At 41.5% G+C, this 19,404-nt stretch overlaps 1 protein-coding gene across 1 annotated transcript in view; it reads right to left on the bottom strand.

The window, feature by feature from the left end:
- The window catches only part of Ndufs4 (NADH:ubiquinone oxidoreductase subunit S4), a 118,033-nt gene extending 107,388 nt beyond the window's left edge, over positions 1–10,645 (bottom strand). The window contains exon 1 of the mRNA XM_057789886.1: positions 10,527–10,645. Within this exon, the coding sequence (XP_057645869.1) occupies positions 10,527–10,624 (98 nt within the window). The 5' untranslated portion in view covers positions 10,625–10,645. The remainder of the gene's footprint in view (positions 1–10,526) is intronic.
- Between the last annotated feature and the right edge of the window lie 8,759 nt (positions 10,646–19,404).

Raw genomic sequence — 19,404 nt, 5'->3', positions numbered from 1 at the left:
GCCACCCTTTCAATTAAAAGCTAACACTTTTTACTACCCAAAAGTAATTACTACAAAGTACTTTAAGTTTCATATTTTAAAGGTTTAATAAATGCAAGATATTAATCAATGCTGTATAATGAGGTATATTTTATTTCTCAAAAACATGTATAATAAGAATATTAAAATGAATTTCAAACTATTAAAAGTACAATAAAGAAATCCCTTGAAAAAGAAGTGCTCTTTCCATTCAAAGAGTAGTGGTCCTCAAAAGACTCACAACATCTGTCTTCACTTTAAAGCTCATCAGGACAGAGTGACAGTTTTAGGAGAAGCACATGGCTCGCTGAACAGTCATCTAGAACTGGATCTTTTGTCAAGTACGGGCCTTTTACTTATATGAAGTGGCCAAATAAAGAAAAGAACATATTTTTGAGCCCTAGAAAACACAAAGAAATAATTTTTCACCTGGTTTTGTTTAAGGACACAGCAAAACACACTACAAAAGCAATAAGATATGCACTCCCTTCTAAAAGCTCACTGAAACAAAAGAACTCTAGAAAAGCAAGGAACTTTCTTAAAAACTAGCCCGGCCAAAGCCCATCTCCCTAAAAAGCACATGCGCATTATAAAGGATAAGACACGTTCTTAAAACTCTAAAGGGCAGAGTTCAACAGCTGTGCTATATTAAACCTGAGCCCTTCCAAAATGAAGAACAATCGTCTCTAGAGAGGAGCAGCAGGGCCTGCTTTCTCCAAAATTACCAAAATGCCTCTCTGCCTCTAACACCCCCTCAACACCCCCCCCCCAAAGCCTCTGATTAGTATATGAGTGAAAACTGCAAAAACTGAAAATTTCTTGTTTCTGGAAATCTCCGTTATTCCTCTCCCAAACAAAGTCATATTTTTGAAGTCTTTGAAGATAAAACATTAAAACTACTTAGAGAAAAAAAAAAAAAGAAGAAAAGGCAGGAGTTTCCTATCAGAACTGCAGAGCTAAAAGCCTAAGCCTAACTCACTGAAGCACTAAACTGCGGCCAAAGAACACCAACGCCTCAGATGCAAGTAACAGGTGAGCTGATTTGAGCAGCTGATATTGAAAGAACAAAATATGAAACTGGAGGATGATCCTATTTTTTTAATGTAAGTCTGGTGAATGCAGGTGATAAAAGATTATACTTGGTTAACCAATTCTAAAAAACGTAAGGCTGCATTTTCCTATCAAAATACTCAACGGACAGAAACAACTTAAAACCAGAACTCAGAACTGTCCCCTTGCTACCACCTAAAGCAGAAAACACAAAGAATAGTTTACAAAAATATTCAAATATTTAGATGAAAGAAGCTGCAAAAAAATATGGCTACTGCACAATTCAGACACAGCAGATTATTTTAGGATCTTCAGACAATGCAATTAAAAAAGAAAGTCGTAAGAACTCAGGTATTAACTCATGTATTAACTACTATATCCTGTCAACCTTAAAAGAATGCAAGATTTGGCTCTTTTATATTCATTAATTTTGTGTGTATGTCGATGTGCTTGTGTGTAGTGGTCAGAGGACAACTTGCAGGAATTGGTTCTTTCCTTCTACTATGTGGGTCCTAGGTATAGAACTCAGGTCACAGCAAGCAATTTAAGCCACGTAGCCAATTCACTGACTCAAGATTTTAATGAAAATAAATTTTAGCCATCATCATAGCTTTATTAAATCTCAGAATTCCACACAAAATTCTAATAGGTTTAGTTATTTGGTATTCAACCATATTAAAAAGAGGTAAAAATGATGAAGGCCGGTTAGAAACTGCTTAGGCAGATACAGGACAAAAGCTCCCAAAGTAAACACCTCATTCTCATTCAGAATCAGCACCTTGGTTTTCAGGCCAGGAAAGTCAGTTTTTATTTCTCCTAAGTGAGCACTCCAGTCCTGAGGCTGTACATGAAGGTGTAATGGAAACTTTGGTCCTGACATGAATCCTTTCTGGGAAAACAAACCGAAACTGGATCTCTAGATTATCATGGTGGAATGGGTTATATTTATTCTCCAATTCCAGTCACCCTCTGGATGTTCTCTGAGTCTCAGCTGCTGAGGGAGGAACACTGCTAAAGTAGTTTTGGAGGTAAGGACTATTAAGAGAAAGCTATTTTCTCCTAATCAGACAGTGGGCTCTGCCACATTCTGATCTGCTTCAAGACCAAAACTTTACATACCACTGTCTCCTCCTTTAAGAGTTAAAACCAGAAGCTAGAGCTATGTCTCAGATGTTAAGAACACTGGCTGCTTCTTCCATGACAGGGTTCACATCCCAGTATCACACAGTAGCTCACAGCCATCTATAACACCAAGTCCATTGGATCCAAGGCTCTCTCTTCTGACCTGCTCAGACACCAGGTGAGCACATGGTACACAGACATACAGACATACAGGCAAAACACACATCCACATAGAGTAAAAATAAATAATTTTTTAAGTTAGTACAGTTTAGCTAGTCAATTATATGTGACCAAGAGAGCACCTCTCAGGAAAGCTGGTTCACATAATTATTCCCTGAAGGAGAGAGACACCAGCCCAGCCCTCTGTGTAGCTACCTAGAGTGCTTCAGAACATCAGTCAGCACCTCCACACCGCTGGCATCTGGCTTGTCTGCTGTCCCTTCTCCTCTTTTCCTTTCAGATACTGACCAAAGCCTGGGCGTGTGTTCCTGGTGCTCTGGAAAGTCCTATTCTTTCTCTCAAGCTACCCTACCTTCTTCACCATGCGGCTGCTTTCTCTCTCTATTTTCCTGCTCCAAACAGCTGTTTGCCTGTCTGTTGTTTTTCTCTTAACTGTTGATAAAAACTGTCCTCAAGCTTCTCTCCAAGTCCATTTTTTTTTTTTTTGGTTTTTCGAGACAGGGTTTCTCTGTCCAAGTCCATTTTTAAAGTCGTCTATTAATGAGACTAAAATCCCAAAATACCATAGTTTTCCAGGTAACAAAACTACTAAGGAGAATGCAGGAAGAATTAGAGGTAGATCTCTGCAAATTGGTGCTGGGAGGCCATTCAGATTGGGGAGTGCACGATAAGTTTCTCCCTTTAACACAGGCTCCAGAAATTCCATACGATTTCAAGAAGCAGCCTAGCTGTACCACTAGATTTAGCAGGCGCTTCTTCGCTCTCACACCCATATATGTTTGCCCCGGAGCCTCTCACAGAGATCGCTCCCTGGCCTCCAAATGTGGATTTAGTCCTGATTATTTCTGTGCCTCATGGGGCTGTGAAACTACTGGGGATACATATTGGAATCCCTCTTCTTCCTGGGATTATATTCAAGTTAAGAGAAAAGGTCCGAAGCAAAGCTTAGCTGCTCGATGTGTACCTCATAGCTGATGTAACCCCTTAGTAATCTCCTTTACAGAAGCAGGAAAAAATTTTGATTGGGTCAGTTCTAGAGGAGTGGAATGGGGGCTCCGTCTCTATAAGAGCGGAAGAGACTTTGGGGTGACTTTTAAAATAAAGTTACTAAAAACAGTCCCCCAATCCACTGTTACCGCGGTAGGCCCCAATAAGGCATTACATTTTTTTTTTTTCGGTTTTTCGAGACAGGGTTACTCTGTGGTTTTGGAGCCTGTCCTGGAACTAGCTCTTGTAGACCAGGCTGGTCTCGAACTCACAGAGATCCGCCTGCCTCTGCCTCCCGAGTGCTGGAATTAAAGGCGTGCGCCACCACCGCCCGGCAGCATTACATTTTCTGACCAGCGAGCAATTTAGTCGTCCTGCAACTCACAAACTCAGACCAATAGTTTCTCTGTAATGGCCCCTCCCTTTCAACCCACCTTGCCCCAAGGACTTCCCTCTTCTGTTGATCTTATTTTATCTATGGTCAATGCTTCTATAGTTGCGTTACATGCTATTAATAATTCCCTATATGAGGAATGCTGGGTTTGCTTTTCACCAAAGCCCCCCTTTTATGAAGGTGTGGCTGCTTTTGGCTCCCCCAACTTAACTAATGACACAAAGCATTTAAGGTGGCATCCTGTTGATGGTGAAGGTCTTAGGATAAGCCAGGTCTCTGGCATAGGACTATGCCTTAGGGGACCAGCCTTGCGCTTCCCTCAACCATTGCAGTATACCTGCAATCAGACATTTATTGTTAATTCTTTTTCTTATATTTCTGCACCTGAAGGATTCTATTTTGCCTGTTCCTTGGGCCTCACCACTTATATAGTTACCAATAACTTTTTGATCAATGACGATTATTGTGTGCTAGTGCAGTTGGTACCTCGTCTGACGATACATGAGTCAGAGAATCTCCTCCACTTTTGGGAACAGGGCGCTATTATGCCCCGATACAAGAGGGAACCTATTTCAGCCATTACCTTGGCTGTTATTTTGGGATTAGGAGCCACAGGTGCAGGAACGGGGATTGTCTCTCTTATCACCTCCCAACAGCAATATGCCCAACTTAGTCTGGCAGTAGACAGAGACATCCAGGAATTACAAAAGGGTCTGGAAAACCTAAAGGACTCATTAGTCTCTCTGCAGAACAGACGAGGCCTTGACCTAGTTTTTCTTAAAGAAGAGGGACTTTGTGTTGCCCTTAAAGAAGAATGTTGCTTTTATTCAGATAAAACAGGCCTAGTACAGGATAACATACAAAAGGTAAAAAACAGTTTAGAAGAAAAAGAAACAGAGAAAAGCAGGAGTCTTGGTACCAAAACTGGTTCTCCACCTCCCCCTTGTTGTCCACACTCTTGCCTAGTTTATTGGGCCCTCTTGTGGGACTCTTACTACTATTAAACTTTGCCCTTGGGCCTTTAAAAAACTAACCCGCTTTATTAAGACCCAGATTGACGAAATAACAAGGGATTCCATTGCTGTTCATTACCACCGCCTGAACACTCGAGGCTCCACGGAGGACCTCAGAACTCCAGAGACAGAGCAACCTGCAGCCGCTCTCCAATTCTCTACCCTTGCTACACACCCCAAACCCTTGGAATCCCTGGAAAAAAATGTTTGGCAGGCAGCACTCGTAATCTTATTGTGGAGTAGGCATTTAGGAAGGAGGATATACCTTAGGCCAGACTAAACGGTGAATACTGGGTTTGGAAAACGCCCTTTCTTCTTGTCTGGAAGATGGAGCTATTGGTGCCCAAATTATATCATTATACCTTTTATTTGAGAAGCTCCTCACAGTCTTTTCATTAATGATAGACGCAGGGGCCCAATGACGGGAGTTAGTGTGGACCCTCGCCTGAACAGCACATCATACAGAGGCTGTAGAAGCCGGCTCAACATGGCATGATGCCAGGCGAGGATCGCTCTCCACATAGCCTAAGACAGGGAACTCTGCGGTCAAAGACCTGCTTACTTTAGGTCTTGGTAGATACCTTTTATTTGAGGAGCTCCAAGGACGGGCGACTTGTGGCAGGACCTCCCCCAACCTAAGTCAGGGTCCTGGGAACCCGAGGACGGGTAAGGGGGAAAAAGACCTGGTCCCCACTTGACCTAAGACTCATAAGGCACCCCTCTGTTCCCAGGAGAGGTAAATTGCTCCACCATTCGAGAGGGGGGTCCCTCCTTGTCCCAGTCCCTTCTCATTTAGATCTGACACCAGGGTTGGACTCTGACCTGGTGCCCTCCACTTGATAGATGTCTGCCTTTATAAAAGGAAGGGGGATATGTCAGGAGCCATTTTTCCCCCCCAAAATTATTATAGGGATCATTGCCCTGAGAAGTTTGCAGAGGGCTCCACTTTCCAATTGTATTGAGAATTGTTTTATTGACAAAGCCTATCCCACACCCAAATTGTCTGCTAATAGAGAGCTATCTGTTGGTGGAGCCTGCCTCACATTCCAAACTATCTAGAGAACTAGGTGTGTCAACTCGTGAACTCCTGGCAGAGGAACCGTCACCTGACCGATCATAACCTCTTAGCCTATGTGACCGACATGGACCACGTGGCAAGATCCCGTGCCCCAGCCCCCCAAGCTCCTCATCCAGGACTGCAACCATGACTCTTATAAACGGAGGCTTTGACAAGAACTCTGTTTGGCCTTCTTCCTGTCTCCAGCCCATGTCTTTCAGGTAGTACCTCTCCGTGACCCTGGAATTACTGGACCTGCCAGGTGGGTTACAGACCCTAGACAGAGTGACCCGCCAAGGCGGTCGACACTCAAGAGCTACGGAAGCATAACTGGTATACTCAATAGTTTTAAAAAGTAGAATACAGTTTTTCCAAGGACCACTGAAGTTCTCAATAAAAAAATATGTTTGGGATTCCACATTTAATACATGCATTATACATATTTTGCTTAAGAGTATAAAAAAGGGCAGGGCATGGTGGCACTCATCTATACTCTCAGCACCTGAGAGGGAGGCTAATGGATCAAGAGTTCAAGGTCATCCCAGCTACGTGGTGAGTCTCATGCTAACCTGGCCAAATGATACTGTCTCAAAGCAACAGTTAAAAAGTAAAATGAAATCACCTATAAAAATCTCTTATACTAAACTCAGGAAGAAAATTATTTTTTTTCAGAGTCCAAAACATTCATCCCTGCCCCTGTAGAGATGTAATGGTGAAGTAAGACAAGAGCATCAGTAGATAGTTTTTCTTTCTTTTTTTCTCTTTTTGTAGTAGTTTTTCAAAGAACACTCTTTGCTAAAAGAAAAAACAAGACACTGAAATTTTAATTTACTGTTATCAGAAATAATACTCATTACAAAAGTCAACATATTGATGAATAAATCAAACTTTTTTCTACCAAAGAGAACTTAAGTCATTTCTCTTTTGTACCTGTCTACTCTGCTACAAAACAAGAACATCCATTCACAGGGCTGCTGAGAAAACACAAGACACCAGGTAAGGGACGTCCTCGGCACACTGGCTGGATCACTAAGTTATAAAAGCTAGTTCTGCAGAGTTTATGCTCAGAACCAATACTACACACATGATAGAGGAATGACAAGTTGCAGAAGCTTCTTCATTCGAACAGTCTGTGTTGTGTCTGAATTCTATACCCACCCCATCTCCAAACCTAGTCTAGCAGGTGTTACTCAGGAAGCAAGGGGTTCCATCTTTTCACATTATGCCTCACTGAAATCTTCATGGGAAATCAATTATTCTCATTCAAAGAAGTCCTCATGTTCTAGTAAGTACCTTTCACAAATCACTCATTTCCACTTCCCATTTTTAAATTTCTGAATGAAAAAAGAGTGAGGATATTTGTCATAATGTGCTAGGTACAAATCCATTCATAAAACAATTTTAATATGGAAATTAACAGAGTTCAAGGTGAATATCCTAAATTCAGACCACTGCAAATAATTACAAAAAATATATATTGTAGATATTTTTAATTCACATTTATGTAGGCTAGTACCTACCTGGCTTTCACTTAAATGTCTCTTTGGTTGTTTTGTTGTTGTTTGTGTTTTCTGGCTTTTGAGACAGGGTCTCTCTACGTGACCCCGGCTGTCCTGAAACTTTTCTGTCAACCAGAACTCACAAAGATCCACCTGCCTCTGCCTCCCAAGTGCTGGGATTGAAGGCATGCCACCACTGCCCAGCACTGATGTTTCTCTTAAGACCTGCTTTCCCACATGAATATATACACACACACACAAAATAAATAAATGTAAGCAAAAATATTTAATCAGGTAGAATCCAACCTATTGATCTTGAATGTTTGTTTACAAATTTAGCCTTTCCTTTACGTCACTCGAGGTCTGTGCAACCTCAACTTCCCAGTAGGAAAGGAGGCCACAAAATAAAGGCAAAGATTGGGAGCACAAAACAGACTTCACAAAGTCTGTACACCTAGTCTTCATCATAGAGACTAACATGCTGTGGGGACCTGCTATCTTCAGAGCTTTGTTTTAGATAAACACAACTCTAGTCCAAATTTGAGGAGAGAAATGATAGCAGGTGATAGAAACATACACGATCATGTTAAAATGAACAAAAACCTACCGATATGGCAATTATCTTAAGTCCCAAGTGTCACTGCTTTAAAAGAGAAAACCAGCTTATCTATTAATAGATGCATACCTTAAGTAGGTAGAATTTGTGCTGGAAACCCTTTAGGCTACTTAGGGATGGTAAGGGTAAGAACAGGTGACTAAGGATGTTCAGTCAAGGAAGCTCATTCTAGAACACAAGCCATTGAGAAGCTGCCAACACTAGTGCTGCTCAGCTTTCTCTCCTGTCTGAATACATGCCTGTGGTTTGACTTTCTCTACGTTACTGGCTGGTTTTTTCTTTACACTGACTTTATAACTGAATCCAAACAGTAGTGTAGTAGGGAAGCCCTACTCCTCTCTCAGCACTTGCCTTACTGATTCCACTCTCCCTTATTTCATGCAAGACACCTGCAGGATCATGTCACTGCAATTTCTTTATGGATTACCAAAAAAGAAATTTACATTTAAATTTCCCAGGTGGATTGGAACCTTCTTCTCAACCTTTTCAAAGCATTATTCTCAACACATATTGTAAGAAGTTTCCATATAAACAAGGAAGGGGAACCATAATTGTCAAGTAAGATGCATATCATAAAACAATGTAAATAAAATAAAAATAGTGTGAAGCCAAAATTATTTTCCCTGGGTTTTGAATTTCTTTGAAATAAGAAACAAAGGTTGTCTTATTTATATAAGCTATTTTCAAATCCCTAATAACATATTCACAAGCAGAAACTGTTAAGTTTAGATGTGTGGTAGTAGCTATCAGTTTGTAAAATCCAGTATTGTCTTAATTTAAACTAGCATAATTGCTGAGAAATATACTAATGATCCCTTATATTTGTGTCTAGCTCCAGTCCTATATCGAATATGTTAGTATTAGGGTCTGTAAATAACACCTATAACATTTAAGAAGAACAGAACTAAACTAGATCACCACCATGGTAGCCTTAACCACAGGAGTATTTTATCTTCGAGAACTACTTGGTATTTCTTAAGTTCCTCATAAGTAAAATACTTAACTACAAATGTATCTTTTACTTTCCACCAGTATAACAGCATTTATTTTCCAGTGACTGTTGATCATATATGTACTGCTCTGCTTCTGCCTACAGAACAGCCTCCCTTTCCCTGCTTTTGCAACTCTGGGTGCTGGGATTACAGTTTATGTGCCCAAGAATTTATTTGATGCTGCAGACTGAACCCAGTACCTCATGAATGCCAGGTCCTCTACCAACTCACCTACATCCTCAGTCCCGGAAACCGCAAATCCCCTGACCTTACTAAGGGCAACCTCTTCTTTCCCACAAAACCACTACTTAAAACTGTAATAAAATGTACCTTCAGAAGTTCTAATCAGTTCCTTTTGTATTTGTTTAACACTAAATTAACAAGCACTTTGATAGGCCGTTTTCCTTTTTAAAAAAATAATTTAATGGCTTGGTTTTTTTTGAGACAGGGTCTCTACGTAGCCTTGGCTGTCCTGGAACTCTCTCTGTAGACCAGGCTGGCCTGGCACTCACAAAGATCCAACTGCCTCTGCCCCCTCCCCAGTGCTGGTATTAAAGGCCTGTGCCACTGCGCCTGACTTTTCTTTTTTTCTAAAAAACGACCACATGCTTCCCAGCCCTGACAGTCTTCCATCTTCAATGGGAACGGTTGGGGTAGTCTCCAGAGCATGCAGCTGACAATACATGGCCATACAGGAGCAAACAGTGAAAGAGATAAAACATGCTATCTCATAGATTAAAACGCTAATATGTGTATACACCTGCTATTAATAAATTCAGGCAAACAGAGAAATACGTAAAATAAAGTAATGCTTCGGGAGCGGGGGAGGGGTGCCATCACAAAATAACCACAATCTCTCAACTACTGTACCGGGTCAGTAAACACGTAGATGAGAAAACTTAACGGCACTACCATCAACCTTTTTAAAATCATCTTGCTGGCAGGCAGATCTGAGTTCCAGGCCAGCTGGGGCTACACAGTGTGATCCTGTCTCAAACAAACAAAATAAATACAAATAAAAACCACCTTGCTGGCTGAGAGCGTAGCTCCGCGGTGGAGCTTAAGCCTGGAACTCACGGCCGGAGTTCCAGTCCTCCCCAAGATGGAAAATAGGTACGCTATCACCTTCCAATAAATATTATTATTACCCCTGAAGTTCTAAGAAGTTTCCCTCGTTTGCAGAATGGTGAATAAAACAACCGTTCTGTTTGGAAGCTCAAGAGATACCAGCTAAAGCCTGGGAAGGGGAGCAGGGTTTTAACCTTCCAGCCAGGGCAAACAGGTGACAACGGAAGGGATGCAGGACGTTGGGAGAGAAGTCGGCCAGACTCCTCCCCTTCTCGGGAACCAAGATCCTGTTCACAGCTCCTCCGCACAGACCCTCTCCCGGGGCTGCAGACCCAGAGCTCCCGAGAACCCGAGGCCCTGCGGGAGGCCTGGCGGGAGCCCCGAGTTCTTCCCCGCACCCCAAGGAAGGGGTCAGCCGAGGACGCGCTCCCCCAGGCCGCCTCTGAGGCCCGGCCGGCCCGGCCTCCGCCAAAGCGCAGCGACCTGAGAATCCTGAATAAAGAGCCCAACGAGGCTGATAATTATGTTACCTGGATGGAACTCTAGAGACGGAAACGGCAGCTGAAGCCGCTGCCCTTCTCCCCAACAACGCCTGTCTCAGCGCCACTGACATTGAGACCGCCGCCATCTTCCTGCGGGCAAACGCCAGGATGGGAGGACGGATCCCCGCTAGGGACTCACTTCCTTCGTTCTCGAGGCAGTGCGGCCGCAGTGAAACAAAATCGTGTAGTGTTTGGTTTTTTTTTTTTTTTTGAAGTTGAGGTTTAGAAAAGAGTTAAAAGGTCTGATTGGAAGAATTGAAGAGGAAAAAGGATGAAAGAAAAAAATTTAAAGGTTCAGTGAGTGTAAATGTTACCTCTATAAAAAGTAATCCTTGTTAGCAGGGTTGGTTATTTAGACTGAGGCTGAGAAGCCCGAAAGAAAATGCTTCAAAAATGTAAACACCTGTAACTCATAATTTTTCAAAGAACTCAGAATATCTGAGTCTGAGCCCACTGGAAGAGCCGGAGGGCTCCTCGAGTCTTTGAGAAACTAAAGTAGTACTTTACCAAAGTGTCGCCAGATTCTCTTTGCAAGCCTTCAGAACAGGCTGCGCTCAGTTTGATGGTCTGTAGTTACAATAACCATATTTTCCACACTAAAAATATGGCCTCGCCAAAGATTAAAGAAGAAGAAGAAGAACATATGGATTTACATGAAATCTGGCTCAGTTGGTAGGGCGCTTGCCTGGCATGGAGGTAGCCCAGGGCCTGGTGGTGCAATCCTAAAAGCTTTTGATCTCTAGTAAACCTTTGGTTTGAGGTTGAAGGAAGAGCATCTCTATGGAAGGTTGCCACTGGAGCTATGACGCACAAACCTCAGTCAGGAAAAGGGACGAAGCCATTCTGTTTACTCTCCCCTCCACTTGTCATTCATCCCATTCCAATCCCCACTGAAAGGAACAATAACCCAAGATCCTAGACAATAACCAGGTTTAACTGTCATGAGTCCTATCTAACCTTATCTGGCTCCTCAGTTCTTCAGCATCCTTTTCTTTTTCTTTCTTCCGAGGCTTGTGGTCCAACCCAGGCCGAGTGTGCAGTTTATCACTGAGCTTGTAAGAGACAGGATCTCTCACCACACTGTCCCGGATAGCCATCAACCTATAGTCTTCCTCCTTCGGCCTCCCAAGTGCTAGCACAGCTGTTCATCCACTAATGTGTTCAACGTCATTTCTCAGGTGATACCCCAACACTGATGAGGGTCACTAATTTTGTAAGAGTTTAGCAGAATGCCTGAAAAAATGTTTTTCTAATGATATAGCCTTCACTCCGATATTTATAATATTTGGGGTATTTCTTTTTAAATTTATGTATTGGTATGTGTAGGCATGCAAACATGTGCCATGACATAACTGTGGAGGTTAGAGGGACATTGGAGGAGCCAGTTTTCTCACTCCAACTATGTCACAGGCTGGTGGCAGGTACTTTTACCACTGTGCTCTCTGACCAGAACTCTTGGGGGCGGTTCTTAGTTTCTCTTTTTGCCCCAATCTTTCAAATATATCCAGCATTTGACTGTTTTCCCTGCTGCTCCTAGTAGTACTCTGATCCAAACCACAGTTCTGTTTTGCAGGGATATTTGCATTCATTGTCCCCCAATCTGCTTCCACCGAGCACAACAGTCAAAGCTATTGAGTCAGAGTAAAGAGTTTTCTTATTTTCTATTAAACACCCAAGGGCTTTCTAGTTCAGCCCCTCGGCAGAAAAGTCAGACACCTTCTGTCATTTAAAGCTCTAAGTAGGTGCTCAGATGTAGCTCAGTGGTTCATTTGTTGACCAAGGAGAAAGGCCTGGGCACAGTCCTAGCACTGGAAGGGAAAGATTCTTGACTTCCCTCCTTACTCTGTCCCCTCAATTGCTACACTCTAAACGCAATCGCCTCTATTATTCCCAGAATGTATCAGCCACTCTCTATCTGAGAGTCTTTGACTTTGACCTTCTCTATGCCCAGGATGGTTTTCTAGCGTCTGGAATACTCTTTCTCCATTTATCTCGCCTTTCCTTTGCCCCCACTCTCTTTTGCTGTCCTTCATCCTACACTTTGCCCTTATGTCGCCTTCATTGTAAGGCTCTTTCTAACCTCGATATCTACAATTTCAATACCACCCCAGAAATTTCTGTATATATTTGCAGATTTATTTTTCTTCCATTTTGCATTTTATAAGTTTTAGCTTTTTGTGAAAAGTCAGATATGATTTGTGAAGCAAGGGCAAAAAAAAAGTCCTTTGAATAATTAGGTCGATTTTCTTCTTATGGTTTATTTTTACTTTATGAGCATTGGTGTTTTGTCTGCATGTATTCCTGTGTGAGGGTGTCAAATCACTTGGAGCTGGACTAGAGAGAGTAAGCTGCCAGGTGTGTGCTGGGAATTGAATCAAAGTCCTCTGAAAGAGCGGCAAGTACTCTCAACTACTGGAGCCGTCTCTCCAGCCCCTAAGATCAATTTTCTAAGAGTTTTACCTCACCTCTGGAAATATTTTTTATTTTTTGGTTTTTTTGTTTGTTTGTTGGCGGAAGTTTGGAGAAAGGGTTTTTCTGTAGCTTTTGGAGAGCTTTGGACATCATTGATAAAGCCTTGAACCAACCCTGAGCAAAAATATGTCCACATTTTTTGTGATATCAGATAATACATAGCTTAATTTTTATGCCACCAATTCTTAGACATACTACTACCAGAAATACCTTTTCGAATACTCTTCTACAAACAAACCCTCTCTGATTTCTGGGACTGCATCAGTTCTTGGTGTAGACTCCCCTAGGGTAGTATCTGTCTCCTTCTTTGCGTCTCCTTTGCTTAATTTTTAATTCAGCGTAGTTGCTTCTTTCTTTAGAATGCAAAGTCAGTTATCTGATGAAAGGAACATATCTGTTTTTGCTGATCATTTTCCCAGCATGTAGCCTAGTTCATTATTCTCCCTCTTCTGACAGAAACTTGGTATGTAGCCCAGGTTGGTTTCAAACTCACCTCACCGTCCTCCTACCTCAGCCTACTGAGTGTTACAATTACCAGCATGCTGATTTGTTTAGCCTAGTACTTGACACACACTGGGTAGCAAAAGATGTGCAAATAACTAAGTGTGCTAGTGCATACCTTTAACCCCAGCACTCGGAAGGCAGAGGCTGACAGAGCTCTGTAAATTCTAGCCTAGCCTGGTCTCCTTAATAAGTTCTGGGCCAACCAGGACTACATAGTAGTGTTGTGCCTTAAAACAAAAACAAAAACAAAAAAAAAAAGGAAAAAGAAAACTACTTATAACTTTAAAAATATAAAGTGCAAGAAAAGAATTTCTCTCTTGTCACTTAGAAAAAGTGTGTATAGCCGGGCGATGGTGGCGCACGCCTTTAATCCCAGCACTCGGGAGGCAGAGGCAGGCAGATCTCTGTGAGTTCGAGACCAGCCTGGTCTACAGAACTAGTTCCAGGACAGGCTCCAAAGCCACAGAGAAACCCTGTCTCGAAAAACCAAAAAAAAAAAAAAAGTGTATAAATTATGTCTACTGTGGTTATTCTCTCCAATCTATACACCTCACTGGTTTCTAAAATGCCATCCTTAATCAAATGCCATTTTCTGGATACTTTGGTGGATATAATGGATAAGGACTCATGGGGCTGGCAGGAGATCTGAAAACATAAATCTACTTTTTATTAAGCTCTCATTAAAAAAAATAACTACTTTCATTTTCTGATTTCTTACATTTCAGGTAGTGAATATAGGCTGGATAATGGAGCATAAATAGTTTACTGTTTGTTTTTTTTTAATGTAATATCATCCAAAATATAGATTATGCTAGTAGGCTCAACAGGATATCTCAATGTAAATTGCATTTTATTGTTTAAAATAGGAGCATTAGCATAGGAATTGACTTCTTGCTTGCATTTCATGCATGGTGGCCAAAAGAAACATTTAGCTTAGTATTTCTGATGGCATGTGAAATTTACAGTGGATTTAAAGTTGTCTGTTTTTGATTTTGCTCCTTGCACATGGGTCTTTAATAAAGCATCCAGAAAAATAAATTAAAACCAGATATTTCTATCAGAAGTCTCACACAAAATCACCAGAGGCATGGCAAAATTCCATCATCATTTACTGGCTGCAAACTAATTTTTTAAATCACATCTTATATTTTTATTACTAATTTAATTGAAAAACCTTGAATTAATACAGTATCATCTTATAAAATTATTATGACCTCTGGCAGGGCTTTAGAGACCTTGGCAACCAATGAAACAATTTCCATGTGTAGTTAGGAACTCGTTCTTGAAATCAGTTTTGGGAAATGGGTACAAACGATCAAAGCCTTTATGAACTCAAAGAATTTTCCTACATAAACTGAATCGCATGCCCCTTCACACTCTTGAATTCTCATCCTAAGGTTTCAACTGCTTCTATGTCCTTCTCAAACTTAAGATGTAGAAATCAAACCAATTATGTCCTTTCTTTTTCTCCACTACTAGAAAATCTCTTGCTCCCCTATATATTCTCTGTCTTGGCAAAATAACCACTATCCTTCTTAGAGTAGAAAGATGTCATCAGCTATAAAACTCATCATTAGTTTCTGTTCTAATAAGAAAGAAAAAAAAATCCAGCAATTGAACCGTGACACAGTACCAATTATGTGTCTTGCCTTTAGAAGGAAGATGTGGGGAAATGCACATACTACAAACAAAAAGTACAGCAATTGCCTAACTTAATATATTTCCCTCTTTGTCCTTGGTAATAGAACTTGTATTTTTACTGACCGCTGGAGTAAAGGTTTTATTTTATTTTCTCTTTTTTAATTGAAGCAAGTTCTTACTAGGTTGCCGTGGTTCTTTTGCCTCGGCCTCCCAAGCACCTTTTAATTAATCGGAATAGCCGTATTATCAAATTCTAGACCGTGAAATATAAGGGAAATGTGAATTGTCTTTTTAAAAATTTTTGTATCTGGGGTGATTGTGTGTGTACCATAATGCACATACCATTACACGGTTATAGAGGTTCAAGGACAACGTTGGGAGTCATTCTGTCTTTCCATCATGCGAGTACCAGGGATTGAGCTCAAACCAGAAAGCGACGTCACAAGCTCTCTTAGCCACTGAACTATCCTGTTTGTCTCCTGTAGCCCAGGCTGGTCTGAAATTCACCACATATCTGGAAATGACCTTGAACTTCTGACCTTCCTACTTTCACCTCCTAGAGTGCTGGAACTATAGGTGTGTGCCTCCAAGTCAGCTTCAGTTTTCGCGTGATGCTGGAGGTCAAACCCGGGTGTTCAGGAATGCTAGGCAAGTACTCTCCCAACCGAACCATAGCCCCGGCCCTTATGTGGCAACTTTCTAGCATTGTTCTTTAAACATGTATAGTGGCCATATTTCTTTTCCTCCTTTTTATATTTTCTGTTCTGCTGTGTACATGCCAACATGAAAACTCAGCTTCCAAGGACGGGATCGCTTCTACATGATGAAAAAATGGCGGTAGCCTGGCTCTTCCAACAATGGCTTGATTCTTAAGAACCACCAACCCCACTAGTGCTCCCATCATCTTCCTTTGCCCACCTCGTCTGTAGGCATCATCTTGGCTATACTCACATCTTCCTTGCTTCTCTCGTACTTTTATATACACCAAATCTGCTACCTCAACCCATCACTCTCTTCTCCACCTGAACCACGCAGCTGGACAGAGCTGGAGAAAAGCTGTCAACCTGCCCAGAATTTGTCAGTAGCAGAGAGAAAGGGAGTCAGAGCCACAGCTCCAATCGGAGACCTGAAACAGTCTGAGGTGTTCTCTTTTGAGACCTCCACTCAGGTGAACCTGGGATTCTTGACTTTGCTACAGAAAAGAATTTCAGAACAAGTTAGTATGGAGCAAAGTGGGAGCTTATTAAGAAGATATTTTAATACAGATCTGAGCACTGGTATTAATAAAAAGGGGTGCTTGGGGTAAAGAATGGGTCCACACGATGAAGTTGTTTTACAATATCTACAATATACAATTTTGATGGTTTCTGTAGTTATATCTAAAAGAATTTTAAAGAAAAACTTCTCTTTCTTTATCAGTAAATGGAATCATAGACTGGTTCCTGAGATGCCTTAGATAGGATTGCAGCTGATCAGGTAGAAAACCACAGTTCATGGGGATAACAAGGTCATTAAGATGTGTTTTTAGCCGGGCGATGGTGGTGCACGCCTTTAATCCCAGCACTCGGGAGGCAGAGGCAGGCGGATCTCTGTGAGTTCGAGACCAGCCTGGTCTACAGAGCTAGTTCCAGGACAGGCTCCAAAGCCACAGAGAAACCCTGTCTCGAAAAACCAAAAAAAAAAAAAAAAAAAAAAAAAAAAGGTGTTTTTACTGTAAATGGGGGTTGTACTCCTGTCTGTGAGATTCCCAGGAGACTCTAGGTTGACCTCTGGAAAATAAGGTCATATATGAATAAGCCTTAAACACTAAAAACTTGTTATTATTTGAAATACTTCTATATAAAAGGAATATTGTCTCTACGAAGACAGCCTTTGTGACAAATTTTGTTAATTCTTCTGGAATTCTTAACTCTTGGCAAACGAAAGACTTCAACCAGATCAGGACTAAAAGCCCCCTTCCCTTTTCCATAAGCCCTTAATTTTTCCTGTTGTTATGTCTTGCCTCAACTTGACCACAGTCCCAAAGAGCTTTGCAATAAATGTAGCTTGCCTACCTTCTTCTCCTGATCATTATAATCTCACTTTATTAGACAAATCTTTCCCAGCTTTTTTTCTCTCCTTAAGCCTCTGCTGTCCTTCCTATCCTCACTTTTTGCTAAGGACTTTGTACTAGCAAGAAATGACGCAACCAGGAAATCTGTGCAGATAAGGCTCCAGCAGCCCACAATCACATTCTCTCCCTACCTCCTTTCTGCAATGGTAGATCAACCATCCGGGTCTCTATCTACAGCTAATCCCTCTCCACAGGGTCTCGACTTGAATCACCTCCCTAAGATCTTCACTTTTATCTATTTCTGAGAACATCTCTCTGGCTCACGGGCAAAGTGGTATTTCACCTGTTTTGATTAACAACTAAGCTTACTTTGACTTTATCTCACAAGCTATTGTCCTCTTTGCAGCAACAGCCCTCTAACTGTCTGCATTCACTGCCTCTATTGTTTCTACTCTCTTTTCTCTGCATTCCAGTTAGATCCTTTCCCTCCCACCACTCTGCAGAATCCCCACCCCCATGCCACCTGCACCCCGCACCGCCTCCAGGTCACCAGTCTTCATGTTGATAAATCAAGAATTAGTTCTCTGATTTTGTATTATTTTGCTTATCATTTGACACAATTCATTTCTCAGTCCTCGATATCTTTATTTTCCTGGAGAGACAGGACGAATAGTGTCCTGGTATCTGTACTGCTTTGCTTGGATGCTTTCTTTTAGACTCCAGAGCTGGCTCTTTGTCCTCTTCCCAACCTGGCACTGTTGGAGAATCCATGACTGAATCCTTCATCTTCTTTTCCTGTCCCTAGACCATCTTCTACTCCGATGGTCTTCAGAGTTCACCTGCCCATGAACAGCTTCTTCACCCATGCCTATCTTTTCTCATGATTTGCAGAATTGTATTTCTATCTGTTTATTTTTCAATTGGATATTGAATGTTATAAACGTAGCCTGCTGAACTCCATATTTCCTTAAATCTGTTTAACCTATAGTCTTTCCCATTTTTTTTTCCAGAGATTTATTTCTTTTTATTTTATGATTTTATGGGTGTAGGCATTTTGCTATATGGAAAACTGTGTACTGCATGTGTGCAGTGCCTATGAAGGCCAAAAGAGGGAGTTAGATTGTCTGGAATTAGAGTTATAGATGGTTGTTAGCCACCATGTGAACACTGGGAACTGAACCTGGGTCCTCTGGAAGAGCAGCTAGTACACTTAACTTTTGAGCCATCCCTCCAGCCCCAGCCTTCCCTCTTTTTAAAAAATATTACTTATTTTTAAACGTGTGTTTGTGTGCATATTCACATGAATTCAGGTGCCCTCGAGGGCCATAAGAAGGTTTCCAGTTCCTTGGAGCCAGAGCTTGTACAGGCAATTGCAGTGGGCGCTAGGAGCAGGACTCAAGGCTCACTACAAGAACAGTACATTTTCTTAACCACTGAGCCATCTCTCCAGCCCAGCCTCCCCCTTCAACTTTACCCTTTCAGTTATCCAAACTAAAAACTCTAGAGTTTCTTAACTCATCTCTTTCTTTTTGAAATATAAATTCTGAAATATGTTGGGATAGTTTTGAAAAACATAATTCCATATTAGAGCATGGTCACAAAAAAATCCTATACCTGAGATTTGACAGTAGAAAAGATCTAAAAGCAGTTCTCAGAAACTATTTAAATGATTTTCAAGCATTCATTTTGGAAGATATCCAGAAGGAAATAAGAGCACGTTGGAGAGATGGCTCCAGTGGTGAAGATCATTGGCTGCTCTGCCAGAGGACCAGGGTTCAAGTCCTAGCACCCACATGACAGCTTACAAGTATCTGTAACTTCAGGTCCGAGGATCTGGTACCCTTACACAGACATACATACAGGCAAAAGGCCAATGCTCACAAAATAAAAATTTAAAAAAAAAAAAAGAAGGAAATAAGAGCAAGATTTTACATTAATACTAAAGGATCCCAGTGCCAAAGTCATCACTGAACTTTCCCCTTAGCACTTCCCTTGGCTACCCAAGGGCTCTACCTTGAAAGCTCAACACCAGCAGGAACACTTACTACCTCTGTTGGCACATGGGTGCAAACTACTATCTACTCTTGCTTGGACTGACAGCTCTGAGTCTTTTAACAAGCTTCCTTTCTTCTATTTTTCCCTCCTATGTAGTCAGAGACTGCTCATTCATTTCACAGCCGCTCAGACCCAAATAAT

The sequence above is a fragment of the Chionomys nivalis genome, chromosome 15 (genome assembly GCF_950005125.1).
Source record: "Chionomys nivalis chromosome 15, mChiNiv1.1, whole genome shotgun sequence".
NCBI lineage: Eukaryota > Metazoa > Chordata > Mammalia > Rodentia > Cricetidae > Chionomys > Chionomys nivalis.
This window is presented reverse-complemented; position numbering and strand designations above follow the sequence as displayed.